Genomic DNA, 19,516 nt, shown 5'->3' with positions numbered 1-19,516 from the left:
GGTGACACCTGCCTGCCTTCGTGACAATGAAGACCCTACGCCGTGTGTGTAAGATCACAATTAATGCTGCTGCAATTTGGTGCTACTGTATTCAAAGGCAACAAGTACATATGTAGTTCAGTGAGTTTGAAAAGAAATTACCTAGAGCAACTCTGGCTGCAGAGGCGTCATAATTGATCCAAAAAGATACCCACGACAGAATTGTAATCAGTGTGGAAGGCATGTAGGTTTGCAAAATGAAGTATCCAATATTTCTTTTAAGCCGGAAGCTAAGTGATAATCGAGGATATGCTCCTGAAAGAAAGAAGTCATAAAATGACTAATGCCTAACAGAAGTTAGACCCTGATATTTCTGGGTTGGGGATAAAGGGGGAGGTTTTTTTTCATTAGCCAGTGCTTACCTGTTGTAAATTCCACTCTCTTTGATACCATCTTGTAATCAACGATAGAAAATTGTGGGAGCTCGATGTTATTAACTCCCGTTACTGCTGACTCTCCTCCGTTCCAGTAAAATTCAATATCATCAGTAGTGTATCCGTCTGAAACAGAGGCACAATTTGATTATTGATTTTTCTTTTTGTTGTATTACTTGACTTAAATAGTTGCAGTTAAAGTGGAAGAAGCTGCTGTTAATCAGGAATTCAGCCTTCTGTTTGACATTTCTGTTCTACAGAAGCCACGTAGCCTCCTCTGTACCCAGGGGAAGCCTCTGTATGTGGAAAGGGAGAAGGCAGAAAACAAGGACAGAATTAAAGATTGAAGATCAATTTTTATCTAGCTCTAGTACTACTGCTTTTCATTCAGGCTTGAGTTGCTCAGTTTGCCAACAGACTGATATAACATTAGCCAAACTTTTAAACTTTCGAGGAGGAGCTCTGGCAGTAAAACCAGGTTCAGTGCCCAGCTTTGCATTTGATTTCCTATGCAGGCTGTGACAAAATACAGAGTTCAGAGCCAATGGAGGAAAAGATGATTCTAGAAGAATTCAGGTGTCTGTGCTATTACCTGACAATGTCTGTCAGAGCTGTAGGTTTCCCTTTGATATTCACGCAGCATTTTATATTTTAATTAGATCATGCCATCTTTGATCTTCTGTTATCACAGAACTATTTCCTATCAACTTCGAAACTAGCACGTTTCTTCTGTTTCCTTTTAACAGCAATGTTGGTTATTTATCATTTAATTAAAAATTAATTTGCCATTCTACAACTGAGAACGTTAACGTTGTTGTTACTATTTTCAAAACCATTTTGATTAAACCCAAAAGTGACTGAGTTTCAAAAAAAAAATCTCACAATTGATGACATTTTTGAACTAATATTTAAACTGGTTCCAATTTATTGCATTTTACTGCTCTCTCCAGACATCTACTAAAGGAGAGAACAAGATCTCATCTATTTTTAGATCTTTTTCCTTCAGGTGTTAGATTTATTCAGGTTTAAATCATATAACACAGATGAAATAACAACATGTGTTTGAACTCAAGGCTTTAGAAAACTTGACAGTAGTTTTGCCGGCTGAACCAACTGTAGCATCCGAAGCCTCTACAGAGTCAGGAACTTATCCTTTTGTAATGCAATTTCTAGCTAGGGAAATTAGTCTTGAGATGTCTTTTCCTATGAAAAGGTTATAGCCTCATCTGCGGAAGGCTGACCACACGCAGAATGCGTCCATAGTTCCCCTGATGATGATCAGAGAAGCTCTCACAACTTGCTGCCGGGCTCAAGGGACTGCTTGGCGAGTCTGCAGTTACTGAACATCTGTCTTTTGATGCAAACACACAGTGATGGGCTGAACAAGGTGAAGTCTTCACATATCTTAGTTGCGAACTGCTCAGTGCCATGGTTTGCTAACCATCCAAATCACTCCCGAAACCGTACGAGCCTGTGTAATATGGATTGCTGCTGTTTGCTCAAAACTGTGCTTCCCATTCATTATGCTAATTTTTTTTTGGAAATGAACTATCCCAGGGCTGTCACACAGGGTCCTCTGCGTGGCTGGTTTCCATTCCTTCCAGGTAGAAGCCAAAGGTTTTTCACTGCAAAAGGTCAAGGTAGCTGCTTGGTAGTGGGGCTTCAGTAGCTGCTTTAAAGGCATCGCACAAAATCACGGGGCCAACATAATCCACATGTAGGGTGTCATACAGGATGATTGAAGGAGGGAATGAAGACTGCTAAGTCTGTTTAGAAGGCCAAGAATAAGATTGTCGGGGAAGTGTTAACTTTGTTTACTTGCAAATCTGTATTATAGAAAAAAATCTTTTGAATGTTTTCCTTTTTTTTAAAAAAAAACCCATGCAGCAAAATAGAAGAAATGGTAAATTCTTGTCTCATACTGAAAGGGTATTGATTATGTGTAGACTCGCCACCACACCGATATCCTCTACATGAGGTAGAAGTCATAGCTATTTCTTTGTCTTTAGGGGTCAGAATTAGAAAGAAGAAAGGTGCAACACTACCCAAAAGTTTCCCCTGTACTAGCTTCTGAGTCACAGGTGAAGGTTTAGATGTGAGAATCCCCGAGTCTGCTTCAGGGTTTGGAAGAAGATGGTGAACCTGATTCTTCTGTTCTGTGCCATCGTCACCTGGGGCCCTTTTCACACCCCTCCCTCCAGTTCTGCTTCAATTGTGCTGCTTCCTCGGCTGGTGCGTGCTGGGACCCAGGGCAGAGAGAGGAGCCGTCTCCAGTGCTCAGCAAGTCCTGACTTTATTTGCTGTCTCCTTGGGCAGCCTCTGCCAACCCCTCTGCAGTGCCTCTGCCTTTGCGGCAAAAGAAGGGACAGTGTGGGCACCTTACTGCAGACAAAATTCCCCTCCCCAACGGTGAATTATCATAGATTTCATTGTTAAAACCACAATGGTCCCAAACAAACACCTGGGATATCATGGTGCAGATTTGAAAAAAGAGAACAGGCGTACCTTCCTACAGAAGGATTGCACCGTGTTACTGGGACAGCGTGTGGTGAGGCTAGACCTTTGCAAAAACAGATTACGGGAGTTTTGTAACGTAGGCAAATGTGCTTGTCACTGGTCTTGGGAAGGTTTCTAGGACTTTGGCTGCTAAATAAAAAGCAGAACCACAAAGTTATAAAGTCAATTGACCAAAAGCAAGAACCTTGCTTGGAAGATTTCAGCTGATGACAAGCCATCACTGCTGGCAGGCCATGTCTTTTAGCCTTTACAAACTTAAAAAAGATTTCCAAATACTACAAAAAATGGATCTAATGTGAGGTGCTGCTATTTCTAATATGCTGATTTGTTCCTGGAATTTACTCTGGTTAAAGTTGGGGAAAATGATGAGAAAAGGATTGTGACGTTTTTCAATCAGGAGTTAACATTTGTTAGCTCTCTTTTTAGAAGAGTAATTGAGCAGGAACATCTTCCTGTGGTTTTGTATAGAGAGAACCTCAGTACAACCATGATTTCCTTGACAGTCATTGTAATAACTCTACACTAACATGGTGTAAACTCTACCCAGGCAGTCCATTCCCTGACGTGATAAGGTTTTTATTGTGCGATGCGTTCATTACGCGCTTCACACGTTATGGGAGAGGCATTGCTTTCATGGCTGACAATGACTCACAAGTGCAGGACTTGGAGACCTTCATGTTCCACAGGCGTTGGCATTGCTTTTTGCTTTCCAAACTAGCAAACTCGAGAGGAACACAGCTGGCTGCAGTTTAAAGACTGGAACTGATCTCAGCTCTGAACAGAATCAGCAGAGGACAGATCACTCCTTCTCCTTTTTGAAGTGGATAGTGCCTTCAAGTGAGGAGTCGTAATGATGTAAATTAAGACACATTCAGTGTGGAGCATCACTAGCTTCTGGCTAGCAGGCAATAATAAAGCCTCAGTTCTGGCAGCATATGCCTTTAACATTTTCAATGGAAGAAAAGCTATTTCAATGGCAGAAAAAGTGGGTTTAGTCTGTGCAGTGGCCAGCTGTAACACACTGATTCGTTCACTGAACTTATCTGTACTGCCCAGGTATTCCCTTAGCAGCTTTTTTCCATGTGTTCCTTTTCCTTCTGCATACGTATCCATGTCACCACTTTAAAGGGATGCCTCCTCTTCTGTGACAGAGAGGGCAGTACTTACAACTGAACGGTGACGTCTGGACACAAATTTCATAGAAGTCAAATATTGGCAACCTGAAATATTTCAATTGTGTTCATAATAGCTGTCAAGAGTGATTGTAACTTTAACTGCATGTCGTGGTTTCAGCTGGGATGGAGATGACTTTCTTTTTAGCAGCTGGTGTAGTGCTGTGTTTTGGGTTTGGGATGAGAATAGTGTTGGAAGTGCACTGATGTTTTTGGTTGTTGCAAAGCTCTCAAGGCCTTTTCTGCTCCTCACATGGCTCCACCAGCGAGCAGGCCAGAAGGTCACCAAAGATGGGAGGGGACACATCCAGGACAGCTGACCCCAACTGACCAAAGGGCTATTCCATACCATATGACATCATGCTCAGTATATAAATCTGGGGGAAGAAGGAAAGGGGGATGTTTGGAGTTACAGCATTTGTCTTCCCCAGTAACCATTACACATGATGGAGCTCTGCTGTCCTGGAGATGGCTGAGCACCTGCCTGCCCATGGGAAGCAGGGAATGAATTCCTTGTTCTGCTTTGCTTGTGTGCGTGGCTTTTGCTTTACTTATTAAACTGTCTTTATCTTAACCCACCATTTTTTTCTCGCTTTTGCTTTTCTGATTCTCTCCCCATCCCAGCTGGGGGGAGTGAGCGAGCGGCTGGGGGGTCCTAGCTGCTGGCTGGGGTTAAACCACGACGCTGCAAAACCCCAGAATTATTTCCCTAAATATAAAAGACCACGAAATAAACGACATTTAGCTGATTTAATAACGCGAGTCGATCTCATTCCATTTATGCCCTTTCCCTAAAAACCAGAACCGGCTTCTCTGCGTGGCAGAGCTCCGACGTGGCTCTGTCCCCCCGTGTTCCCCCGCGGCCAGCCCGGCCCGGGGCAACCGGCCGGTCCCTGTCGCCGCTTTTGGCCGGAACAGCGATTAGAACGCGTTAGGGGAGCGCCGGGTTTCGGGAGGGATGGTGATGTGCTGCATGTCAGGACTTTGGCACGGGGGGTGCCCTGGGATTGATGCATCTTTGCTCCGTGTTTCTGCAGCAAACGCATCCCGGTTCCTGGGCTGGCATCCCTAGCAGTCCAGCCCACTTAATCAAACAAATTCCCTAGGATTTCTGTGTGTGCTTCTGTTGACCTAAATAATAAGTGGTTGCTAAGATTTTTTTATTATTATTATTGTTATTAATAAAGCTCCCATGAAAATTATTTGAGCTATTTAAGCCTTTGCTTACTAGATTCCTTCCCAGCTTCAAACCCATTAAAATCTGTTTAATTGCCCCTCAAGATGTTAAACTTCTGCTTCCTAGAAAATAATGTCTAGAAATGATAATACAGTCCTTGATGAGCCAACACTTTTTTTTTTTTTTTTTTTTTAACTTCTAGACCAGCAGCTGAGAGTTTAAGTGAGAACACTTAGGCAGAAATACCACAGATCTAAAAAGTAACTAGATTCAAGCATGGTAAGAAATAGGTCATGTATAAATCTTGCTGTTCACAGAAAAAAAAGTATTTTAGAAATGTTGCTGACATTGTGATATAGCTGAGGTTAGCAGTGTACTAGATGTTAATGTCACCAGGCTGTTTTTTTTTCCCACCACAGCACTTACCATCTCAAATACCTCTGGGATAAACAAAGATCTGTATTACACTACCTCAACAAATAAATTCATGGTTCTACTGTTATTACCAATTCCACAGAGACATCCAAACAGAGCACCATTTTCCTTCTGATTCTCCAGGGTAGGCAGCTCTGAAACACCCAGCGACAGGGTCTCTGCCTTGGGGGTTTGAGTCTAAATTGCACATTTCAAAAGAATATTTCCAGTCCATGTGCCCCAAATCATTTGGTCTTGTTTAAGGACATGAGGCTGGAACCCAATGCTCTTCCATTACTACTGGATCATCCCTTTCTTAACAACTTAGTCTTTGTTGCTCAATGTATTCTCACAATATCATTTTTCTTGTTTCATGTGGTTGTCATTCCTATGACTGTATTAAAACAGGAAGATAAAACATTTCTTCCACACATCACCAAGATGGTTGGAACACTGGTAAATTTATTGTACTGTTTCAACTTAAACCCAACATGAGAACGGGGCACCGCAGATCTGAAGATGTGTTTTGGAAAGCAATATCACTAGGTAACTAGTTAAGGCAATAGAATTGCTTGAAAAGGCTCCCTGCCACCTGTGTTTGAGTGGGTGTTTGTATCTGTAAGTGACTTTACTTCCACTGAGAAATACTTTCTATAGGCAGATGGCAGATTGTAACAGGGGATGCGATTCAGAATTTAGCCTAAGCAATATTGACCCAAATGAAAACTTGGTTAGAGTGCTGGAGTACTACAAATTGTCAGTTACTTAAGAAGGCTTCTCAAATAAAAATAAATTTAACATACAGGGCAAACTGTTCCATCCTGGTTGGAGACATCACTTCCTAGCCATTAGAAGCAGAAAAGAAATGTTATTACAGCATAAAGTCACTCTCGAAACATCCTAATCTAGTTCAGAGAGTGAATTATAACCTTGCCTTACTGTGCAAACACCTTTAATATTGGTTCATTATTATTTGTTATCATTTTTTACCCCTCTAACTTTATAAATCTCATTTGCCAGTGAAACTTGATACAAGGTTGAAAATCCTTTGGAAGAGGAATTGTTTGGTTTTGCTTAATAACTCTTTAATGGGTAACACAGCAGGACTTCTCAGTATCACTGTAGTCTCAATAGATGGAAACACTGAAGGTTTCTGGATAAGTAGTCAGTCTTGTACTGAAAATGCCTTACTGCTTTATTTGTCTCCTTCTACTGGATTATGCCAGTGATGTCAAAGGACCTACTGAGCTTAAAACAAATATAATGCATTGTACAATCAGAAATACACATAATTATGTTTTATCTAGCATTGCTTTCATGTGCAAGAGTACCTCTTACAAGGCATACTGGTATTTGTATTCATCTTTGTGTTCACTAGTAACAGTTCAGTTCTCATTAGCTATAAAAAAAACAAACCAAGGAATTATTAGGAAAGGAAAGCAAACGTAAAATTCTTTGTTGGCATTTTCATATGCTTTCCAATTCGTGTTGTGCTATTTCTTGACTATTATATGCAGTTTTCTTTCTTTCCCCAAAATAGCTGTGCTAAGTTGGCTACAAAGAAGGGCCATGGAGATGATGGACAGACTTGCTTCCATTGCAGGAAGGACTGACTGAGTCATGATTCTTCAGCCTGCAGGTAAGGTGGCTGAGGGTAAGTTATGACAGAAGTCTGTAAGATCCTAAGTTAGCGTGGTGAGTTTGAACAGGACGTGATTATTCACAATCCCTCACGCTTCCCGACCAAGAAAGCAACACGTTGTATGTCTAGTGGCTAGATTGGAAGAAATAAAGGGAAATACAATGTGCAGATAAACTGCAGAACCCATTGCACAAGGTGAAGTGGGTGTCAGAAGTTTGCCCTTGTTCAGAAGCTATCATATATTCACAGAATAAAAATGTATCCAGGTTATTAAGCACAAATTATGCCATTTCTGACTTCAGGTAGAAAAGGGCAGAACACTTACTGGAGGAGTTTATGGGGGAAATATCAGCATGTATAGCCTATGCTCTGTTCTAGCTTCATAGACGTGTGGTGCTGGCCACCCTCAGAGACAGGATGATGGGTGAGACAGATGCTCTGTCTGAGATAGTACATCAGTTAAGGGTCTGGCATGTTCCACTGCAGCCTGATTTGCCCGTCTCATGTCTTTCAGCTTTACAACTCATATTTTTACTTCATCACTGGAGTGATGATTTTTGGCCTGATGTTGAGTGCCTCTGACTTTACGCATCTTTGTGTAATTAACACAAATGAAATTGTGATTAGAAAAACCTGTTTATGCCCACACGTTTTGTGTAGTAATAAGCAACCTGCCCATAGTAACTCAGTGGCCAAACTGTCACTAAAACTCAGTGGTCTCTTACACACAAATGTTTAGCAAGCAGTACCAGTGATTTAACTTTGGACTTCAGACATTTTGATGACCTGTTGTCTCAAAAATAGCAGCAGTGATATTTCTTTTTAAACTTTTTCTAGCAAAGTAAGTGTGCAGCATGTCCTCCTGACTGCTGTCTTCTTGTGTGGACTAGATACTTGCATAATTGTACATGCAACGTACAGATGGACAACTGCTATTAACAGATCAGCCCTGAGAAGTACAGCCATTGTACATCAGTTTCTACAGACCTTTAGCTAGTTTCTCAGTTTATAAACTAGTTTTGAGTGGCTCTGAAGCATGAAGTTTTAAAATGGTGCTTTAGTAGTTGCAACTGCTGAGGATCTGTTTGTTCAACTGCTTCCACGTTTCTCGTTTCTTTGCCTGAATCTTCTCCTGTGGTGTGAAAACCAGCAAAGTTCTGAAGTCATACCACCATGTTCTTGTCTAAAGGCTAGTCAACAGCAATCAGGGCAGAAGCTATGCATGAGGAGATTAACCCCCATAGTTTCCTCGCCTTGCATCCAGGTTCATTTGCTGCTGGTACCAGACTGCCCTTGAGAGTTCGGATCTGGGAAGAGAGGGGTTGTTTCTTGTCAGAAATCCCAGTCATCTTCTCTTGCTTACATTCTGAGACATCTTTTTCCTGAATCTGTTTTTAGCTTTCTCCTTGTCCCTTTCTTCTCCTTTTGAATGGACACTTCTACTGGATACCAGGTGTATCTCAGTCTGCAGGAAGTTGAACTACAGCTCCGGACCTCTTCTGATGAAGTTTGCTTGGTTTTTTTCCCCCCTCTTGCTTTTTATCTTCTACCCTTCATTCCCTCCTGGTTTGATGAGGAGGGGAAAAAAAATCCATCTTTGAGAGCACCAAAATGCAGACCACAAATTGTTTCTGCTCTGATTCTGGCCATGCAGGCTGGGAGTGCCCGACTGGGGGAGAGAGACCTCACGTCTCCTGGATGCCCAGTGGTGCAGTCCCTCAACTCTTTTCCTGACTCAAAGGACTTCCACGCCTTCATGAACCAGACTAAGGTAACCTGCTTGCAATGCTGTCAGGAGCACATTTTATGTAGAGTTTGCAAATCACCCTTTTCATCCTTTGGTTCCCTCCTCCTCCTTTCCCATCTAGAAGTGCTGTACAATAGACATACTAGACAATATCCCAGTCGAGCTGCAATCCTGCAAGTTCTTTCTGACTTGAGTTGCTTTACAAAGTTAAAAAGAGAACAGCACTATTTATAAGTACATTATGTAAACATTAGCAACAGAAGTCCAGCTGCTTGGCATTCATTTAATTTAGTTCAGTCAATATTGCATGGTACATAGTTTTGTTTGCTCGTATTGTAAACACATCTTGCCCTTGAGCACTTATTTCATTTGGCTAATTAAGATCTACTTCTAAGTGCTCCCATTTTGTTGCCAGGCAGGCTCCCTCAATTTTAGATACAGCTGTTGTACTCGGTGAAAAAAGACATTTAGAAATCCGGGTCCGTCTGGTCTGTGCTCCATCGTGTCAGGCCAAAACCTGCTCTTGGTTAAGGCAGTGGGGCCTCTGCTTTCAACGGGGCACGGACTGCAGATGAATGAGGACGTGTTGTGTTCCTCACTTCTGCCAGCGTGGCTTACGCAAGTACACCTTATATTCCTAAGCAATATTGTGTTCCCCGGTCTGAGATAGCGAAAACCTTTTTAAAATTTTAATTACTTAATTCAAGTGCTTAAAATTTTCAAAGAGGTAAATGCTGGGGTAAGTACAAGGCCAATGCACTTGGGCTTTTTAGAAAAACGATGAGAATGAGGTTTTCATGATGGTCTCCGTCACTTTTCTGACAGTGCAAGTAGATGAATTTTCAATTCATGAACAATTGTAGAAAGATTTAAAATTATACTGAGCTACACGGAGATTTTTGTTCAGACAAAATTAAAAGAGTGAAAAAAAGTACTTTTCTAAACAAAATTAACCTCAAATAAAAATACCAACTATTTTGGCCCTTGAAAATGAAACATTGACTCTTTTTAGAAAATATATTTTACAATGCACGTGTATTGTGCACGTATTACACATTTTCTGCATGCATATTTTGCCAAAACTGTTACACATTACTGAATTGATACACTTCACTGGGGAAAAAGCCTTGCCTGAAAAATACCATGTTGTTCTTTTTGACGTTGTTAACAAGACCATGAAAGGAAATTTAGACTTGACTTTTGTTTTAAAACTTTGTCACCGATCCACTTTACTTCTGTAACCATAGGTAAATATTAGTTCTGTACTGCCAAGAAATAGGAGCAAGAAAGTCCTACAAAGAACAAAAACTTAGGGAAAAGTACATCCAGATCTGGACTTGGTAACAGATTTATAGCTGTAATGGGAAAAAAAAAAGGAGCTTCAGATCGAATTCTGGTCTTGGTTGTACAGAAATGACTCCCATTGCTTATGAAGCTGGCATGGCATTGGCTTCTCTGAGGAAATTTGCTTCCACTAAGACACTGAGATAAGCCACCATCATTTTAAACACCTTGACACATACTGCAGTTCACAGCTGGGGTAGGCAGTGCAAGCTACCGGCGTTTTTTGGGCTGCATGTCTTGCTGAGACTGATTTTGTGCTAGCAATGCTTAAGAACAAAATAGCAAAACTACGGTAGAAAACAGCAAAGTTTTGTTACTACTAAGAAAATATACGCCACTTTTCATCCATAGACTTTAATGCCATACAAAATCAATCTGTCTCCGTTTTGTAGGGGGATGTGAAGTGCATAAAGGGGAAGTATAGAAGGAATATATCACACTTTACCAACGTGCTGCATTATTAATTTCACCCCGGCAAATCAATGGTAACCCAAAGACAGGGATATATAGAGAAATATTAGGCCTTACTAGTCTGGTATGACTGTACAGCCCCGGCCGATAATCAGAATTAAAAATTTACATGTTGCCTTGGGTAATGATCAGACTTTGTTCAGGAGTGGAGTAGAGACCTGCAGTGAGGAGATGACTGGCTTCTTGGACGCCAAGGTGTCCGTGATACTGCTATGGTTGCTGTTTTTCTTTAAGCACTAAAGAATGAGCAGGGGATTTCTGTGGCTAAAAGCAGACTAAAGTCAAGGAACAGGCTTTTTAGGTCATTGATGTACAAAGTCCGTGTAGTGTCTGCAGCTTTGTGTGGAGGCAGGCATGCGGTACACACTCATTAGTGGACTAATACGAGGTGTTAATGGAAGGGCAGGTGCTCCATAGAGAGAGAAGCTCCAAGATCTTAAAATCAAAGGATTCTGAGTAATTTTCTGTGTGCCTAATCCTGTTGATACAAACTCCTTTAAGTGTGTGAAATATTTGAGTTAAGGTTCTGTTGCTTTAACCCAAAACCTGAATTCAAATAAGGTGGCCATGCTCTCTGTGGTTTGGATTAGAAAGGTTAATATGTTAAATAACTGTGTGTTTTCTCACGAAGAAGTCTCTGTGGGTAATATAGTGCACATAGGCACTTACGGAATATAAATGAATGAGAATGGAGATAAATCGCTGAGCAGATTAGCCGTATATTCTGACTTAAATGTAAGTCATTGAGGGTATTAGTCAAAATTACACCTCACCGGCAGGAACAGATATACTGGATAGCGATCTAGCAACCTTTAGGTGCTGCCTCATTAGCTCGGATCAGTTACTGTGCAACCTTTCCATTTTCCCTGGCCATCAGCACTATGGCTATGCAGCCGTGATCCTGGCGTCCAGTGCCTCGTGTCAAACGAATCTTTGTCTAACTCAGTGTCCATCAGCATGCTGAGGGACTGTTGTCCCTTGTACAAACCAGGCTTGCACTCCAATGGTAAGATGTATTTGAAAGGCTTGAGGGAGGCAAACCTGCACACCTCTGCACGTCTGGTTCTGGGCTGGCAGTGTGGGAAACCTGGTGCTGCAATTTCCATGGAAGCCTGATGAATTGGGCTCCTCATCACAAGAGCATGTCCAGAGAAGGGCAATGAAACTGGTGAAGAGTCTAGAACACAAGTCTTATGAGGAGCGGCTGAGGGAACTGGGGTTGTTTAGTCTGAAGAAAAGGACGCTCAGGGGACACCTTATCACTCTCTACAACTACCTGAAAGGAGGTTGCAGAAGTGGGAGTCGACCCGTTCTGTCAAGTAACAGGTGATAGAACAAGAGGAAATGGCTTCAAGTTATGCCAAAGGAAGTTTAGATTGGATATTAGGAAGAATTTCTTTACTGAAAGGGTCATCAGGCATTGGAACGTGTTACCCAGGGCAGTGGTGGAGTCCCCATCCCTGGAGGTATTTAAAGGTCCTGTAGATATAGTGCTTAGGGACATGGTTTAGCGGTGGGCTTGTCAGTGTTAGGTTAATGATTTGACTAGATGATCTTACAGGTCTTTTCCAATCTAGGAGATTCTGTGATTCTGTGATTGAGGGCTGCCAATCACCGGAAAAGTTAAATCCAGTGAAAAAATCATATCTGTGTGAATGAACTCTTCAAACACAACTGAAAAAAATGCTCTTGAATTTTCCCCCACACTGTGGTTTGCTCATAACGGTCATTTCCTTGTACAGGCTACTCCTACACTTAATATTTGTTGCTTTAAGTTCATGAGGATGATGAATAAATAAATAAAGCTGTTAGAAGTGCTAGCAGAAAGCCAATAGAGGAAGCATTAAGAATTTTATCTGAAGGATGCTATTCTATTCTCAGTTCTGCAGAGTAGATTCCTGAGGGCTGGAGGACTCGTGTGTAAGTATACTGCCACTTAATAAAACTACTTCATGCTAGTGTTGTGCCAGGTCAGGTAAGCACTCTTTCAGCAGAGAGACTTGAGACGTTGGGGTTTTTTTTATTTGTATTATTGTGGTGCCAAGGAGCTGTAGGTATAGATCAAGACACAGAGTTCATATGCACTGAACAGAAAATTTCACAAGATTTAAAATACCCATAAACTCGGACGCATTTGGGGCAAGGCTTCATTCTCACAAATTGAAATGTATCCATGAGTACCAGAATCTTCCAGTTTGTTCTGGGTTTTGTTTGTTTTATATGGCAATACACACCTTGGCAGAAGACAATTAAATACATAAACTGTACTTATGGCTGTAACACCCTAGGACAATTGCATTATCTCAAAGCACAACATGCCAGTTCTTCCAAAAATGTGATATGACCAGGTGCAGAGATTATTTTTCCTGCTGCTCTGGCTGCAGAAATACAGACTTATTTAAGAACATAGCTGTTTCCTGAGAAACCTCCTCTAAATGGACCCTTGTTTTTGAAAAGCAAGCTCCGTTTTTTCCTTTGCCGTTCCCCTGGCTGGAGGCTGACAGAGGCTGAAGGCTGAGACCTGGTGAGGCTGTGCTGGGAAGCGACTCGTCCCCGGCTTTTCTGTCCTCTGCAGTCACCAGGGACAACCTGGGCCCTGTATTGGTACATCTGAGGCTGCTCAGACAGCAATAAAATGAGAAGAGCAGTCGGTGGGAATAACTCTACGTTCCTCTCTGTGCAACAGAAGAGTGCTTAAGGTATAGCAGATCGGTGACCCAGCTAATTTCATGTGCTCATGCACTGAAATGACCGAGTGTCAAGTATTTGCTATTAAAATCTATGCATCCATATAGAGACAAGCTATCCTTCTTTTTGAAAATAAAAAGGGAAAGTCATATAGACTCTACTATCAGCATCTGAGTAACTTCTAAATTTGTGTGCAGTGTAAAAAATGCATTGTGAAAGTAAAGTAACTGGTTTATAGTCCTCTGGGGAAAGAAATCTTTCCAAAGTGTGGAAACAGAGAAGTCACTGTGGCTTAACACTAGTGTAGTGTGAAGAATGAATTATTTTAGCTTAGTGACTGACTTAAAAGATGAATGGTAAGGAATGACTTAAACTGAGCCAAAAATACATTTTAAATTTTAATGTGAAAAAAAAATGAAACATACAGTCCTATTTGGCTAATTTCTCAGTTTCAATATCAACAAGCTATTTGTGCATCTGCCTCTCGGAGTATCTGAAAAACAACTTGCTCAGCTCCACAGCTCTGTGCTAGTCTTTCTGTCCCTGTGATGTTCAAATCTGCTGCTGTGGATGCTCACGCCATCATTTTAAAACCACTCCTGTTTTGCCGCCAGCGTGTTCTCTGCAGCTCAGAAGGATGGCATTTCAGCTGTCAGAACTTAATGTGGGTCTACTGATTGCTGTGCGCGTGCAGAGTCTCCATGGGTGATCCTTCTGAGGGTGAAGTTGCACTGATACCAGCTCAGTGTGTGTATTCTGCAGAAGGTATAGGCAGTGAGCTAGGGTGTATTAGAAACGATTAAAGTGTGTCTCAAATTGCAAAATGTGTTGCCCAGAGAGCAGTCACTATGCTGTCCCAACGGGCAGCATATGGGATCACACCAGCAGCCTGTGTGTGCTGATGTCCGTTCCTGCTCTCGCTGGGATATCTCTTACGGTACTGTCTTGCTTGTTTCATGAGTGTGCTGGGATAAAGTGTGCTTTTCTGTTTTTCTGGTGTTAACTATTCTTTTGCTAGGAGCAAAGAAGGATTCTTTTTGTGGGAGCTTGTTGCTTGAATATGACCTTTGGTCCATGGCAGAGTCCTTGTGAAAGAAGGCATTTTGTGCATGTCATAGAGCAGGCAGCAATGGGAGTACAGAAGAAGGCATGGATGGAGACCCACCTGCACACTGGTGAGTTGTGAATGCTGTGCATTGGATGAAATGCTAAGAACCTCATATCACTTATGGCTGGCAGATTAAGTCAAGATGGGCAGGCAGGAACTCTTTTGCTGTTTGCATTCAGATAGTTAACCTCAGAAAGATCCTAGTCTTTGTGTGATCTGAGTTTTGGAACAGATATCCCGCTCTCCCTCTTCATAGTCCACCAAGTTTGAAAGAAATTTAAGGCTGAATATGTATTTTAGAGCAGTTAAAGGAATTACCCAGAAGCAGAAGAGAACTCTTAGCCCCAGGGCTACACTGTAATAACCAGGGACAAGTCAAAGTGGAAAAAAAGATATTTTTTTTTTCCCGCCAGGGTTTGCAGGGCCTGTGGGAAGTGGCACATGCTGGGACATGGGTTTATGGTTGACATGTCTCATGGGGGAGCAGGGGGAGTCTGACAGGTGGGTGACTGAGAGAAACTCTTCATTTACAGATGTGGCAGAACTTAAGCAACTGTGACGGTGGGAGCTGCCCTCACTAGAAACATCAGAAAGATGGAATCTCTTAAAAAAGGCATAGAGTTGAGTGTCCTTCCAGCCTTCTTTTTTAACAGGGAAGGAGCCTTGCAACTGGTTTTTAGAATACTCAGAGCAATGAGCTCCTTTGGGAGGGAAGAAATTAAGCCTTCTGTGGAAGCAATTTGATATGCTTGGTGAGAAGAAGCGGGATGAGACCAGATGCCCTTTTAGTGGTTTTGGATACTTTAGGGAAAAGACATGAGTGGATCCAGCTCAAAACTCCTGCTGCCTCAGGTACCAGCACCGTCATATTCATTAGTGAATTTTTATTGCCAGGCATGAATAAATTACTGGATATCTGGTGCCTGCAGACAGGCAAAGGAGAAGCTGGCTGGGAAAGCTTGGATTTAAGACAGGTTTTTCATCTCTAATAAAAATAGCCCTTTTTGTTTGAGGTGTAGGTTCTTACAGCCTTGGTAGTTCAAATGCAATCATACCCTGGATCAATGTAATCTTGTCTCAAGCAGGGAGCTGTGATAAATCTGTTCAAATCTCGTTCTGTCAGACCACTCTGTGCCAACAGGGGTGATAATGAATGTTTAGGTATGAACACAGTTGTTTTTCCTGGCAACAAACTATGTAGAGGTTCAGGTGGAGTATTTTATTGATTCACTGCAATATCACTTTAAGTTGGTTGCGCTTTCATCAAAGCATTACATATATTTAGTGTTAGGTCTATTTGTGTGTGAAGCAGGGACAGCCATAAAAACAATGGAGTCAAGGCAGAATTGCCATTTTCTCTCCTGTAGCCAACTAAATAAATCTTCCTCTTTTCCTAACTTGCTCTGTTCAGGTTTCTGTGGGCTTGTTCAGCTCTCCCACACAAGTGAATTGGTTTCTAAGAGTGCTGCTGACAAAGCTAACGCACGGTTCAGCGTTGCAGTGTCGATCCCTGAATCATGCTGCAGCATCACAGTTGTCATAGAGACACAGATTTTTGAGACCAAAGGGACAGTTCTGATAATCTGTTCAGACCTGTTTTAAAACACATAGTAGCTTGCCAATAAGTAAATAACTTTGCCAAATTGGAGTGCAGCCTGGCCCTCCTTCTCCTGTGACAGTGAAACACATTTCACTTAAGTTTGGGGAATGCTGGAAGAGAAACCCCAAATGGGGAAAAAAATTATTGTCAGAGTGGTGCTGTCGGCACATCGTTTTCTTTTCTGCTGAGTGAAAGCCAGGTGCAAGCTTAGGCCACAAGTTCATGATGTGATAGTGATACTGGTGACTTCAAAGGGACGAAGAGTATTAGAGCAACAACAGTATCCCGTCTTACCATCTAGGTGGTGCAGTGAGGTCAGGACTGGTATTTGCAGTGAGGGATGCTGCAGTGGGGCAGCTGTGTGCAGCCAGAAGTCTCTGACAGACAAGCCCTGGCTGATGTAGCTCCAGCAGTTTGATGCTACTGTCCCTGCTTGTTTGCCTTCTCCTTCTGTCTGCGCCTTTATCAGCTGAGATGTGTGTCTGCATCTCACCCACGCCGGTCCAGAGCTTGCCGCAGCTGCTGCCAGGGACCATGGGTTTATGCCAAGGCACCGGGTTGTGAACTGCCATAGCAGTTGTAGCCCTTGCCAGAGGCTACCTGGTACAGCAGAACTAACAGCTGGGGGACTTAACATCTTAAATTGCCAAACTGACATCCATCAGAGCTCACGTGAGTGTGCCAAGCAGCCTGGGTAACCTCCAGCCAAGTATTAAGTCTCCTCTGTCCCAGTATATGCTAATCTGTGAGAAATGGATTGTTACAGATCCCAGCTCCGCTGATGAAGCAGCTCCAGTTACAAAATCCCTTGATTTTATACACAGAAGTTTCCAGTGGCCATCGCGGTATTAGACACCGAAACAGGTGTAAAGCCTCTGATATGGTCTCCCCATCTGCCACCGCAGAATTTGGAATAAGGTGAACTGCTTGAGCAAAGCAATGCAGGAACACGTGCAACCAAAATGCTCTCCTCCTTCTAAATGTGTACATTTCTCTGGTTGTCAGCTATGCAGACATAGCTTCTGCAGTTCTGTACGATAGCTTCAGGAAAGATGGAAATGTAATTTTTAAATGAAAATAATCTCCTGGCTCGATTTAAGCACGTATTATCCCTGCATTGACTGCTCTGCTGGAGGGGTTTGCTAATAGGGCAGCGTTTGATTCTTTGTGCTTTTTTCCCATTCCTGTGCAGCACTGTTGTTTTGCTGCTATTTGCAGTGCCTTAAATTACTCACTTGTAAGTATTATTAAGGAACAACTCTTAGCGCTTTACATTTTCAGGGATTGTCATTGGCTAATTTCCACAGCATCCCTGTGAGGTGTAATGACTCACTGCCTTTCTGCTCACGGATAGCGCTACGTTCCTCTATTCTTTGAGTAGCTTAAGAGCAGTTCATCTGTGGGACTGCTTGGTTCCTCTAGAGTGTGCTCCTTCTGCAGGAGGAGTAAGTGTTCCTTAAAAGCACAGGGGAACTGAGGAGAGGGCCAGGCTGTGTGTGTGACAGTGTTGGCATGCTCTGGCACCTCCACAGAGCTGCACAGATGTTGTGGATGCTCCGGGGAGTGCTGAGCTTGTGGAGGGTCAGATGTGCATCCAGCTTGCTGGGTTTAGAGGGGAGGAAGCACCTCAGGACAGGGAGAGGACTCGCTCAGATGCCACTTTCCTACCACTCTTTAGGGACAAAGGAGATCCTGCAGCTCTCACGTTGAGGGGCAGCGGGGAAGGAGGGGGGACAGTTTGCAGCAGCTTTCTGACCTCTCGTCCATGGAGGGTCCAGCTACAGTCTGACCCTGGATGAGTAAGTGAGACTGAATTAAGGAAGCAGAGAGGACTTCAAACACAGGGAGACTGGATGGTGCCGCATTGCAATGCTTATGAATCTGAGCGTAAAACCTGTTAACCAACATGCTTTCCAAAGGATGCTGTTCAGGGAACCACAGGGCAGCCCTAGTGTCCTTGTACATGGAATTAGAACAGGTAACAATCCTGATTCGCTCATAAAGTTCAGGATTATTTTAAGGGGTATTTAACAATGGTGTGAGGAACACACGGTCCATCTTGGCCATGGTCTAGTGTCTCAGCATTGGTTTATCTGTTCGGCTTTTGCTTGCTCTTTCTCTTGCACAGTCACACTGTTTGCAATTGCACCTGCAGGTCTGAGCCTCCATGCGAGCCATGCATTTACATCTGCAGAGGAGTGCAGATCAGCTCAATAACTACTCTTGTTTAAATGCACAGTAGATGTTTTACATGCCCATACAGACTTTTGACCTGGTTTATTATTCAGCCTTTGTATTTTTGCTTAAATGCCTAATTGTTGTGTGCATTTTCTACAGGCATTACGCGCTCCTCATAACCATTTATCTTAATTTCTGAGCTAATTTACAGTGTTTCTGCTGATCAGATCTAATTTAAAGGGTGGGGCTGAGGAAAGGGCCATCCACTTGGAACACACATTTGAAACGACAAATGAAAAAACAGACAGGGAAGATTCTCAGTGCGAGTTGTGGTGGTTTAATGGAGCCATCCCAGTTTTCACCAGCTGAAGATCAGACATATTACTCCTATGTCAGATTATGTGCTGCTGAGAGCTACTAGATTTAGGGCTATTAATATTGCATATATTTACACACCCATGCAGGTCTTTTTACTGTCTATGTGTCCAGTTTAGTTTATTGTGTTCTTTCTGCATGCATCAAGCTTGCATGATTACTGGCAACAGCAAGGATAAAAATGCTGTTAAGAAAAGAGGTTAGGATTTAAAGAAGGTCAATGGTATTGTTATTACATTCCTCTGGTGCTACGTGGGTTAAACCACGTAAACGTACACAATATAAAAATGAACAAAACCACTTTCCAGTGCTTTGGAAATGGTGTGACACAGTGCACAGCATCTGTCTAGTGGTGAGAGATGCTGCTTGCTGTCACACAGGCAGTTCCAGGATTGCTTAGTGACTAGCACCACCTTCCCATGTCCTTTTATGTAAGAAACAGTTCTGCCCCAGGGGTTTATTTAATTCCTGTCTCTCCCAAAATTGAGGTGGATAAGCCTTTCTTTCAAAGGCATATTTTTTTTTAACCAAGAAAATGTTAACAATTTGATTTTAATCCTAGCTCTGTGAAGGTGCGTTAACTGGCACAACAGAAAGCTGAATAGCTGATGTGCGATGCAGGAGCTGGAAGGAGAGGTTGGGGGTGGGAATCTCATAAAGTGGTTCTGTC

General features: G+C 42.5%; 1 protein-coding gene across 2 annotated transcripts in view; it reads right to left on the bottom strand.

Annotated features, from left to right (window-relative positions):
• Window positions 1-19,516, bottom strand: part of GABRB1 (gamma-aminobutyric acid (GABA) A receptor, beta 1) — a 68,362-nt gene that overhangs the window by 9,683 nt on the left and 39,163 nt on the right. For both annotated transcript variants that reach the window (XM_009884967.1, XM_009884968.1), the window contains exons 3-4: window positions 402-539; window positions 142-294 (exon numbers count right to left, since the gene is read on the bottom strand). In XM_009884967.1, coding sequence (XP_009883269.1) covers window positions 142-294; window positions 402-539 — 291 coding nt within the window. The remainder of the gene's footprint in view (window positions 1-141; window positions 295-401; window positions 540-19,516) is intronic.

This window comes from Charadrius vociferus, unplaced genomic scaffold (assembly GCF_000708025.1).
Source record: "Charadrius vociferus isolate BGI_N301 unplaced genomic scaffold, ASM70802v2 scaffold134, whole genome shotgun sequence".
Taxonomy (NCBI): Eukaryota; Metazoa; Chordata; class Aves; order Charadriiformes; family Charadriidae; genus Charadrius; species Charadrius vociferus.
Note: the sequence above shows the minus strand (reverse complement) of the source record. Positions and strands in the feature narration are given on the sequence as shown.